The 12,796-nt window shown below is 40.4% G+C and overlaps 1 protein-coding gene across 6 annotated transcripts in view; it reads right to left on the minus strand.

Annotated features, from left to right (window-relative positions):
• dpp6 (dipeptidyl peptidase like 6) overlaps positions 1-12,796 on the minus strand; it is a 557,184-nt gene that overhangs the window by 175,595 nt on the left and 368,793 nt on the right. For all 6 annotated transcript variants that reach the window (XM_062984637.1, XM_062984639.1, XM_062984636.1 and 3 more), the window contains exon 3: positions 6,402-6,500. In XM_062984637.1, coding sequence (XP_062840707.1) covers positions 6,402-6,500 — 99 coding nt within the window. The remainder of the gene's footprint in view (positions 1-6,401; positions 6,501-12,796) is intronic.

Raw genomic sequence — 12,796 nt, forward strand, 5'->3', positions numbered from 1 at the left:
CAAGGGTTTAAGCCATTGCGCCATCATGGCTCCAGGATTCAAAATGTGGATTTTGACTCACCATTCAATAACTGATTGAATAGGTCTACTTTACTTGGGATTAACCATTGGTACGTCAACCCGTGTCTTGGCACTGCATAGATAGGAAACCATTCAGAAATGACACATATACTATCTTGAGTTCAGTGACAGAGGAACTAGGGCTACTATGTGTCAAAGAAATAAATGATTTCACCAAGTGCTTCTTCTCAGAGGATATTGGGAACTGACTTCTAATTTGCAAATAAAGTCGGTACTTCATAAGTGGAAGAACTTTGCCAATGAGGAAAAAAATCTCTTTACCTGACAGTTCTGCTTCTTTTAAAAAATATCATGAAGGTACTAATGCTTCTTTACAAAGGCTCTTTAAGTATTATGCAGAGTAAACCATAAATAATTCATGTCCCGCCCACATGTCTGAGACTCATTTGAGAAGCTCCTGTGGCTTTATCAGCAGATTGCAATAAATCTACTGTCAATCTCAGGTCACAATTGCAAAAGGGATGCAAGCAGATTATTTTATTTACCATCAAAACCATATATAAACTTCACAAACCCTCCATGCCATGAACTTGTCCTTGGCCCTTAGCTCCAGTCATTAAGAATTTGCATAGCCTTTCATGCTGCACTGCTGTATACGAAATCAAACTATTTCTTTGCCATTTAGGGATAGAAAGGAAATTTATATCAGCCAAATGTTCAAATGAATTCATCCAATTTGTGGCCTGTGAGTATATCAATGAAAAAATAACTTATCTGTCATTTTGCTGTCATCAAAGAAGAACTAAGAGCAGCATTTTATCATTCTACCCCATTTTAAAGAAATTATGTAAATATATAGTCACAAGGCAGAATGCATTTATTTCAGAATTTTCAGATAAGGGAGGCTCAACCTGTATCAAAACAACTCTTTATATTTTAAGAAAGGTATGTGCAAAAACAGGTATAGAATACTGGACTGGGAGAACACAAAAAGTCACATAGCCCAATAAAAAACAATAGGGGCAACACTAGAAATTCAGAGAAATATTTAAAAAAATGAGAGATCATTGTGCTCTTTATAGCCAAATGATTTAGGTCAGACATGGGCAAACTTTGGCCCTCCAGGAGTTTTGGACTTCAACTCCCACAATTCCTAACAGCCTTCTGGCTGTTAGGAATTGTGAGAGTTAAAGTCCAAAACTCCTGGAGGGCCAAAGTTTGCCCATGCCTGACCTAGAATGTATTACTCTGACTGGCATATACTCCCAGCACCTCAGGCCAATCTCTTTCCCATCACCAAATACATATTTGATCCCCTTCTACTGAGCTATGGTCCCTTCTGTAAGGTCGTACTTAGTTTTATGTTCTCAGACAGTGAGAATAACTGCGATTTTCACTCTATTAAACTTCATATTGATCTGTAAAAATTAGTAAGTTGCACATTACAAAAAAGCTTGAGGAATACAGTGACTGAAATGTTTTCTCTGATCACCAAGAGCACCCAAGGCAATGGATCCAAACTACAGGAAAAGATATCCAACTGGAATATTTTTTAAAAAAAACTTCCAGATGATAAGAGCTTTTTGACGGTGGGCTATGTTGCCTCCAAGTGTGGCGGAATCTACTTCTTTGAAGGTTTTTAAACAAAACCTGGAAGGTCACTGATCAGGAGTGTTTTGATTGTGTATTCTGATAGAGCAGAATGGGGTTGATTCTGTGATTCTATAAACTATCTGCTTATTCTGAACACTAGGGATGGAAATATAAAACAAACAAGCACCCTCCCCTGCAAAAAAAAAGCATGATTAATAGATTGTGAACAGGCCCCCACACTGTCCTCCTTTTGCATGGATTTGAAGACATAGCTTTTCAAACAAGCTTTTGAGAATGCTTAGTCCCTAGATGTTCTGTGCAGTAGTCGCACATCTTTGCTTTTTTTCCTATGCCCTCTCTCCATCGTTGCAACTTGCACTTATTCCATTCCTATTGTTTACAGCTTGGCCATATTTACAGCAGCTTACTGCCACTGGTTGATGACCTGAATTTATTGAGTCTGAGTTATTGTTTTTATATGTGTATATGTTTTATTTTATTGTATTTTATATTGTGCTTCATTTTTATGTTTGTTTTTAGGCGCTTGTGCCATCCATAAGCCACCCCGAGTCCCTTCGGGGAGATGGTGGCAGGATATAAGAATAAAGTTGTTGTTGTTGTTGTTGTTGTTGTTGTTGTTATGCCTCTTTTCATGCTGTCTCCCACAAAAAAGAGGGTGAGGGTATATAACCACATTTTGTAGGACCCAAGACATTTTAAATCCGGGACTGGCTTTTTTAACAATAGGAACTGACCTAAAAAAATCTTCTCTTCCTTTAGAATTAAGACTTTGCCTGGGCATGTAATGATCCCAGGAGCACAGATATGTGGGGAAATGTCCTCAGGCACCCAGAAACTCTTCACACAGGGACTTACCGTATGTGGGCACATGTCATCCATGGGCTATGGAGCCTCCGGTGGCCTAGGGGATGGAAGCCTCATGACTTGAAGGTTGGGTTGCTGACCTGAAAGCTGCCAGGTTCAAATCCCACCCAGGGAGAGTGTGGATGAGCTCCGTCTATCAGCTCCAGCTCCATGCGGGGACATGAGAGAAGCCTCCCACAAGGATGGTTAAAAAAGCATCAAAAAGCATCCGGGCGTCCCCTGGGCAACATCCTTGCAGATGGCCAATTCTCTCACTCCAGAAGCAATTTTGGTTGCTCCTGACACGAAGAAGAAAAAAAACCCCATGGGCTGTGTTTTGCCCTCTTCCATTTAGATAAATGTGTACGCATCTTCATATTTAACCTTCTAGTCTCCAAGACCAAGCTGTACTCATACAGTCTGGCAACACGTCATGCTGGCTATTCAGAAACTTTTGAGTGTTTATATTTCTTTGTATATCTGCATTGTAGCTTTAGAGAAACTCTTCTCTTGGACATTATTTGTGGATGTTAAGACAATTTGGACATGACTGATATCCATTCTTTCAAATTATCTTCCTAGATTCCCAAATATATTGTTGTAATCCACTCATCAATATACATTAATGCATGGCCCCTAGAACTGTTTTCTGCTAAGAAGGGTTATTGTACATTAAGACATTTTCCCAGTCGGTTGAAACAAAGAGAAAGACAATAAAATTGGTTGGAGACCACATTGTACATTATATTGTTCCAAGGCCTAGGAGACGAGCACACCATATTGTATTCCCATACCATCTACTGTCTTTCCGGTGACCTTAAAGATTCATCACTCTGTTTTGTTGTTTACCCAGCTGTAAAACGAGTGCAATCATATTTGCCTGCCCCACGGGGTGATGCAAGAACTAATTAAGTCTGCTGAATTGTTCTGATGACCTCTGATGAAAATAATGGCATTTTAATATTTTTCAGCAGGGGCCCCTCTCTTTGTAACACAGGGCTCATAAATTGGACAGAATGCAGTCCTACGCCATGGAGACCCTTTCTGAGCATTTGTGTCAAATGTAACTGGAACCAGAATCTGAAACCTCACAATATGAAGCAGAAGCAAAAGGCCAAGCCATTCTGTTCAAAGAGCCGCTTGACATTTATTTAATGGCTTTCCTAGTGACAGTTTGCCATAGATCTTTTTCAGTGCCCGATCAACCTTCAATCTTCTCAACCTGAATCAAATCCTAGTCAATGAGTTTCTTCCCACTAACCCCACTGGATGCACAGCTCCATTTTTTCTTTTCTCCCCAAAAGAACACAAAAGCAAAATTATACCTTTATATGAAGCTTTGTGTGAAATTGTCCTGCCCTTTCTTAAAGAAAAGTGGCCACTTGAGGCTGCAATCAAGACCATAGAAACAGCAAGCAAAAAGTGAAGGCTGACCCTCTATATTTTATTTTCCAAAATGCCCCCAGAAGTTTATCTTGTGCTTTCTACAGGTTCCTGGATCTGCCTTATTGTCATCAACACTTTGTGTGCTCCAGGCTTCCCAGCCTACCAGCCAGCCAATGTTACTGATCAAGGTGCTCTATTTTATTCAGCTATATTCCACCTCTCTCCTTGTTCAGAAGCCAAAGATCTTAAGGAGCTGTCCAACAGAAGCTTTCTGAAAGTCTGCCCAGTCAAGATGTAACATCAGTAAAAACAAGAACTTGTCACCAACTGAGTACCAATATAGCTGTTGTGTCTACTCTACAACTTCCATTAGTATCGGTAAGTCCTTGAACATATAAATAACTTGAATCCTTGAAGCTGTTGGTTAGCAGTGGGACACAGTTGAGGCAGAAATCCCCTACACCAATAGTTCCCAACCTGTGGGGCCCCAGGTGTTTTAGCCTACAGCTCCCAGATTTCTGGAAGTTGGAAGCCAAAGCATCTGGGGACTCACAGGTTGAGAATCACTGCCCTATATATGTCTTGGGAGTAAGTCTCACTGAATCTAATATAGAATGTCCCTATATAGATGCCCCATAAAGCTCCAAAATGTCATTGCAACAAACTCTCCCACTCATACTGATTGGGATCTGCTTGTACACTGTCCCCAAATGTCTGCAAACCAATTGCTAAGAACCATAGTTTCAAACAATGACCAACACCTGTTCTGCTACAGTCTTATATACATTTAACATTTGTTTAGGGGTACAATTCTTCTTTATGTGCGCCTCTCCACTTCTGCTTGCAGTTGTTAAGGATGTGGCTATTAACAACATGACAGAAGATAAGAAATAGCTAAATGTTGTCATAGGAAAATATGTGATTGTGGAGATCAAGGTGCTCAGGGATGATGCTTGTATCTGTATGCCTATGATGACTGAAACATCTATCCATGCTGCTCTCAGTCTAGAGTTGCAAGAGGACAGTTTACAGTCTGATCATTTATTTCCCCTTATTCGACCACTGCTAGACAAGCATTAACTAGCAGGATATCTGTATAAGAAAACACGGATCAAGAAAGATATGGATAATTTTAAAATATCTAAGTATAAGTTTTCTCTCCACCTGAAAGAATATGGGCTGGATTTGATATCCATGCTAATGAGATGGGACACTTACACATTTTATAATGGGATATCTGTTCCAGAATACAAACCGTAAAGTGAGAACTGGCCTTTCTGCTTTACATAAGGTCAGGACCCCAATAAAAAGCAAAAAGCATATCAGGTCTAACTAGATTTAAATCAAAGGGAGAACTCAGCATAAAATTATCTTGTGAGCTATTTCCCCATACTTCTTCACAATGATTTCTTTCCAGAGCACTGTAGCAATATTCTGCAGTCTGAGTCTGACTATCAAGCCAGGCAAGTTCTGGGGTTCTTAACAGAGAACAGCTCTGCAAGGTTCTTCAATACAGCAAAGTTGAAATGCAGCCAAAATCTTGTGGATTCACAGACTGAGTTATGCAGCTGCTATGTTAGTTTCTCATGACTGTAAATCCTCCATGCAGTAATTCTACTACAATTTAAAGAAATTAATAGATCAAGGTTAGCTACTAAGCACATAGGAAAGCTCCTATATAACATGGAGAGTTTGCCAGTTTTTGAGCCTAGCTTCACCATTCAGCATGAGAAACAAGAGAAAGCATTCTTCTCCATACTGGCCTTTGAGTTATCAGCTTCTCTCCATAATATCTTCTGCCCTTCATTCTGACAATCTGCCCTTCCAGGGAAATTCAGTGATAGTGCATTGAAATGGATCTATTTCATTATCAGGAGGCAGCATATTCTAGAGCAGGGTTCTGAATCTAGAGAGAGTCATGCACATGTATGCAATTGTTTACCACATGTATCTAATATCCTGTGTCTTCATGCAAAGAAATCAGATTAAGGTATTTTAGGATATTCCTCATTGCTACTCATTCTGTAAGGCATGTAAGTTGGGCAAGAAAATGAGCAGATGTTTCAGAGACAAATAAGAGACTTCATAGCTCTGTACAGAATATGTATCTGGATCTATTGGATATTTAAGGGTCTAAAATACCTGTAATTTTTATGCTTTTCAATATAACTGTATAGAGAAGTTTAAGTTTCATTGTGATATTAATGACATGAAAATAAATGACATTTTGGATTGCCTTGAGATACACTTTGGAATGAATATGAATGACTATCCCTCCTTCAATAGCTGGGTATTGATATTTGGGAAATAGCATCTACTTCATCCCAGAGAAAATAGCTCCCAGTTATGAATCGACAACACTGGATTAGATGGGCTACAGTTTTGGCTCAATTGAAAGTACTGTGGCTTCAGTTTGTGAAAACTTGCAAGATAAAAATAAAGTGAAATGCAGCGTGAGTGGGGAGAGAGGAGAGCTTGAAAACCAAATGATACAAGAGGTGACAGAAGTTAGATTCGCATCTGATTGCAAGACTTACCACTTATCCATTTAGCCTCTGGGTCATGGATTTTGAAGTCATCAGAGAACAGATCTTCCACTGTAATCTTCTTCTTTTGAGACTGGCTGTTATCTTCAACTGGAAAACATTCAGAAGGGGGGTGGGGAGATATGCGTTATTGCTCCACATCCCACAAATTCCATCTTATCATTTTCTACTGACCAAGGACCATGTAGCTTTCACTGAAATTAATGTTACTGGTCCAGCAGATATCTGCAAGAGTACTCCTGAATCAATGATGGAAAGAGAGTAGGTTCAATGACCCTATTTATTCATGAACCTGGGAAATTTATATTTGATTAGAACTCTCAGAAGTCCGAAAGCATAGATTCTGGAGGCTGCAGCACACAAAGGAAATTTTCTGAATAAATGCACCTGTTCTGTCTTTTACATGGGCATCTTATAGAAAATAGTGAGAGAACAAATACTTTAATAAGCCATGTTGCACCATTTTCTTCTAATGGAATTTTATGATTATGATGAATTTTAAGATTTTTGGGTGAGTTGGGTGAGTCTGTGTTGGGCTAGCCCTATGATCAACCAAAACAAGGTAACTGCCTCAAGTGGAAGATATCGAAAGCTCTCCTTCCTGGGGCCAACAATCTGTTCTACAACCCCAAATACTCATTTCTGGAACTGTGAAAGACAATATTTAATAAATACCCCTGACACCATGTTCTCATTTGCTTCAGACATCCAAACCTCCTGAATCAGGTCTTGTTTGCCCATTTCTAGGATTTCCATGCACCTCTCATTCTTGACCTACTTCTTTATCCTTAGCTCCAGAATATAACAGCAATGCATGTTCTGTAAACCTCCACTCCATGAAGCCAGAGCTAGGAAACATTACTTTTTGGACTACATATCCCAGAATCTCCCAACTAGAGTGGTCACTAGCCATGCTGGCTGGAGAGTTTTGGAAATGGAGGACTTTCAGTATGCAATGAATAGATGCAAATGGAGCAAGAGGTTTCTTTGAAATTTCTGCTGCATACCAAGGAGTGACGAATCCATTTCAAACTACAGCCAGGGAAGCAGACGGCATTTAAGAACTGGGACACAATGAGTCATAAATATTAATAATCATTTTCATTATGGGCAAATGGCTGCTCCTTCGTGCTCCAAGGAGCTGTAGTTTTATTCTGAAATATGTGAGTATTGTGCTTCCTCTCCCCATACTGATATTTAATCATTACAAATGGATTAGCCACCACAGTGGCAATTATTTTTTAATGGCTACCACGCAAGTATATTCTTGTATATTTTTAATGTGCATTGGTTCCTTCTCAAAGCAAAAATTGCACGATGTATGGATTCTAGCTAACATGCACATCTGTCATGGATGGGTCAACAGAAGGGGGGAAATTAATATACATTTGATGGTCAATGTCTCATTGCTTGCCCAAAATTCTGAAGGGTTCAGATGCTTTCTAAGCAAGAGGGTGAAGGTAATGATAGCTTATACTCTTATTTCCCCAAAGCTGCTAGGCTGGCTGCCTTTGCTCTAGACTGCCTCCCACTCCGTTTCTTAAGGTCTCTCTCCTGTGGTTATAACACAGGTTTAACAACAAGCCAATAAAATCACCAAAGCTTCTAAAAAACAATGAATATGTTCCAAACATCATTCCACCTACTCGCCCCACTCCCAGGACAGCAACCTCCATGAGGAGATGCAAGATTTCATAAGAAGAAACTGGCAAAACCACTTCTGAGTATTACTTGCCTTACAAACCCTATGAAAAATTCATGGAGTTGCCATGAGTTGACGGACAACATGAAGGCACACAAAAATAACAACAAATGACAAAAGTTACTAACGCCTGATGTATCTTCTTGAAACTCAGCTCGATTGGTTCCAATGGGACAAAGTCTTTGGGGAGACATGGAAACCGGGCATATGTATATATATTATATTTATTCAAATCCAGTGTTCACCTTTTTTCCTGCTAAATTACCTTCCCAATTAGAGTGTGCATTAGAGTTGTATAATATGGCAAACTTTTTTTGATTTCAGGGTTTTGAAAATTGAGGTGTGCAACTGTGCATTAGGCTTGAGTAAATAGTATGTAAGTTTTTAAGATGGAGCAAACTGGTTTTCTTCTGTTCCAGAGGCTAGGGGTGCACACTGTGTAATTATTGAGGTTTGCTACCACTTTTATTACAATGACTTGATGTTTTGGAATTACAAGAATGGTAGCTTTATAAGGTCTTTTGCCTTCTTTGCCAAATAGTGCTAGTGCCTCACCAAATGACATATCTTGGGATCCCATAGCCTCGAGCCACAGCAGTTAATTTGGTGCCAAACTGCCTTAATTCAACAGTGTAGATGTCTCCTAGGACACAGAGAAATTGATTCAAACTACAGGAAAAGAGATTCCAGTGAGTTTCAGGAATACCTCATGACATTAGATGCCTTTTCCTGTTTTTTAATATTAACTTGTTATGCAGGCAAAACACATCCCTGTTTAGAGATGCCATAAACAGACTCCAATGAGCCAATTAATGGAGGAGAAAATGGCTTTTTACTTCACTGGTCCCAAGGTACTTGAGCCACTTAAGATTCCAGTTTCTCTCATTAATAGGCACACAGGCTTCCACTTGCTACTATATTCAAGTAGCTCAGTCCTAAGACTTATTGTTTTAGAAGTATACATGGGGAAAATGTTACTGAGGGCAATGACAATGAAATGGAAATGCTACGGTATCAGGAACATCACTAAAAGCCCAATTGCCAGTGAGGAAGAGGTAAAAAGACCTCAGTTGAACCTCTTCACTCACATGACAGAGTTACCTTAGCCAAAAGGACAAAATTTTATTGCCTTGCATGTCAAGTCCTGTGGAATTCCTTCACTTTTTGCATGCAGTATCACTAAGCGTTTTGGATGAAGTGAATGCTGTTCTGAAAGGCCCTAGCATTAGGTAGAAGGGGGTAACCAACTTAGATTCTTCCGGCTATTCCTATAGTGCAATGTTTCCCAAACTCTGGTCTTCCAGGGGTTTTGAATTTCAGCTCCCAGAATCCCTGGTTGCTTGCCAAAGTGGAAACGGTTCCTGGGAGAAGAAGTCCAAAACACCTGGAGAACAAGAGTTTGGGTGTCACAACTTTAGTGTGTCCTAGCCATTCTCCTCTGGTGGAAAACAGAGGTTTGTATAACACTTGGTGTATCTTGCCCTGCACCTCAAATTAACTTTCTTCAGATGTAGCATAGAATACCCAACTGTGTAATGTGGTATATACTTGTGCAGAAGTCTAGACATTTTGATTTTAAAAGTCTCAAAAAACTTGGGTTGACATATTCATGGGTCCATGTAAGTACTATACCTTAACCCACCAAAAACGAAGTGCAGAGGTGAAAAGTGAGACCTCAATCCTTCCTGGAAAAATCCATAATATTGTTCCCAAAACCTGACCTTGACTTATGCACGAGGTCGACTTATACACAAGTATATACGGTAAGGTCTTTCATTTAACTTTCTGATGTTTAGCCTGGCAGACGTAAATGTTGGCTGAACATGTACCTAGCTGTTCATAAAATCAGTTCTTTATCCTGTTAAAATAATCCATGCTCTTCTCTATCCCTGCTCTCAATAACAACATCTTGCAGGAGCTTTCTGAAAACCTCACCCTCTGCCAATCCCTGTATGGATGGCTGCTCTGCTGTTGTGAATTGGATCAAATCCAAAGTAAATATGCTAACATGCCACTTCCTTTGAAAAGTATTAGTGGTGATTCTGACACACATCGAAGTTATTGTTTCATCTCTAATTGTAATATATCATACTCTTCTTTGTCATCTTGTCATATTCCACTGTTGTAGGCTGTCTCCAGGGTCTAACTAAAACACACTAATAAGTGTCGGGTAGAATGGTGACCTTCTGTTTGGCATGTTCTTGGATCATTTCTAAAAACAGAAGTTGTGGGAAGTCACAGCTGGTAATCTGTCATAATATGAATTATTCGTAACACTTCTGTCTAATAGTGTTGCAGATGATAATTCTAACTTCTGGCCAATTCTTGCACTAACTTTCTGCTGTCGGAAACATTAAAATCAGAACTAGAAAGCTCTAGATCAGGAGTAAGGACAATTTGGTCTATGGGACACTTGTGCCAAAAATGTTCTCCCACTTGAGTTTTTTTTTTTTTTGCATTCCCCCAGGCCATTTTGAATCCATAAAAGTTCTTTAAACAGTTTTGTTGAAAAAATGGGCAGCCTTAATTCAAGAAGGAACAGCACAGTCCACTGGTTCAGCCCATGCACAGGCTGCACAAGATTCTCATGTTTCATCCTCTATGTTTCTAATTAAAAGGATCAGGGACAAAATGCGAGTTAAGGCTCAAACATGTTCAAACTGCAAAAGTTTCCTTTCCAGAACTCTGTAAAACTCTTCAAGCCTCCCAGAAGCATACAAAAGCAGAATTGCCAAAAAATTAATCATCTCTTTGGGTGCCCACGTAGCCCACCAGGCAAGAATAGGATGGAAAAATGTCCCTGCGTAGTTGCCCACTCTTGGGCTAAACTTGTCATTCTTACATAGACTAAAGCTTTTGAAATGAAATGCACTTATTAGTCATCATAAATTGATGTCCAGTTCATTCTAATGGGCCTCATCTGGTTAGGACTAGATTCAACCTATTGCTCTCTGTTTGGTTAAGAGCTGGTAAGGTTAGTGACACTGTGTGATGGACAATCACAACAGAAAGGGTGTGTCCATGTGTGTCTTCAAGTCCTCTGATGACATAGGCAAGATATGGTTTTGCCAGTTCCATTCTCCGAAATATAGCTTACAGCACTGGTATTGGGTGTAGGTCTCCCATCTTCTTATATTGAATTAGACCACTACATTTATTGGTTGAATTTTGAACCACAATGATTATGCCATGGGAGCTTTGGATTTATGATCAGTCTGCCTTCTTTATAGTCTCCATAAACCAAACTTCATATAACATGTTCTGCTATGCAGTGGAAGTTGTGTTATATTGAATCATCTCATTGGCTCACTTAGACTAGTATTAACATCTTTGATGGGACGTGTCTCTCTAGAACAAACTTCAGCCCTCCAGGTGTTTTAGACTTCAACTTCCACAATTGTCTGCTCTAGAATTTCAAGTATGGTGCTTCTAACTTGAGATCCCTAGCATTTCCTAGTGATCTCCCATCCAAACACCAATGAGACCTGACTCTGCAGTTATCATCAGGTATGTTCAGGGTGACAAGATCCATAATCAATCTATTTTGTGAAGTTACCATCCATGCAAGACAATAACACTGTGTCTACTTTTTTAACCTTGATCATGCATGTACATGGAGCCCTTGGTGGTGCAATGGGTTAAACCCTTGTGCGTGGAGCCAATGCGTGGAGTATATGGATCAAGTCTCTGACAGATCTCCCCTCCTATGTGGGGTACCCCAAGGTGCAATTCTCTCCCCTCTTCTCTTCAACATCTACGTTAGACCCCTTGCAAGTTTGGCTCGGAGTTTTGGCCTAGACTGCTATCAATATGCAACTCCTTCTGCGCTTGGAGCCTGGAGCAACGTCAATACCAGACAATTTCACCTTATGTCTGGAGGCTCTGTCGAACTGGCTACGTGTTAGTAGATTGAAGGTGAACCCGGCGAAGACTGAGATTCTCTGGCATGGCCGCTCAACTGGTCTGACCCACTTGCTACCCACCTTCGATGGTGCTGCCCTATCTCCTTCGCCCACCGTTAAGAGCCTGGGTGTCGTTTTAGATTCGCAGCTGACAATGGAAGCTCAGGTCGCTGCTGCCAGCAAACAGGCCTTTTTCCATCTACGACAAGCGAGGCAACTGGCACCCTATCTATCTGATGAGGCCCTGGCAACAGTCATCCATGCCACGGTCACGTCTAGGCTGGACTATTGCAACGCCCTGTATGTTGGCCTTCCGATGTCCACGACCCGGTAGCTCCGTATTGTTCCGAATGCGGCAGCCAGGCTACTCACAAGAACACCTATGAAATGCCACATAACACCAGTGCTGCAGCATCTGCATTGGCTTCCAACTGATTACCGTGGTCTATATAAAATGCTAGTCCTGACTTTTAAAACTCTTTATGGCCAGGGCCCATCATATCTTAGGGACCGTCTCTCCTTCTCCCATCATCAGAGGTCGCAACGACCATCCCAACGAGACTTACTCTATGTACCGGGTCCTAGAGAAGTGCACTTGGAGAGGACCAGGCGCAGAGCTTTTTCTATTTCTGCCCCTGCCTTATGGAATGCCTTGCCACCCTATGAGAGCCATGCGTGAGTTAGGGCCTTTTACCCTAGCACTCAAGACCTGGCTCTTTACTAGAGCTTTTAATCTATTTTAATTTTTATCAATATTTGTATGTATGTATTTTTATCCCTTA

Source organism: Anolis carolinensis, chromosome 6 (genome assembly GCF_035594765.1).
Source record: "Anolis carolinensis isolate JA03-04 chromosome 6, rAnoCar3.1.pri, whole genome shotgun sequence".
NCBI classification, from domain to species: domain Eukaryota; kingdom Metazoa; phylum Chordata; class Lepidosauria; order Squamata; family Dactyloidae; genus Anolis; species Anolis carolinensis.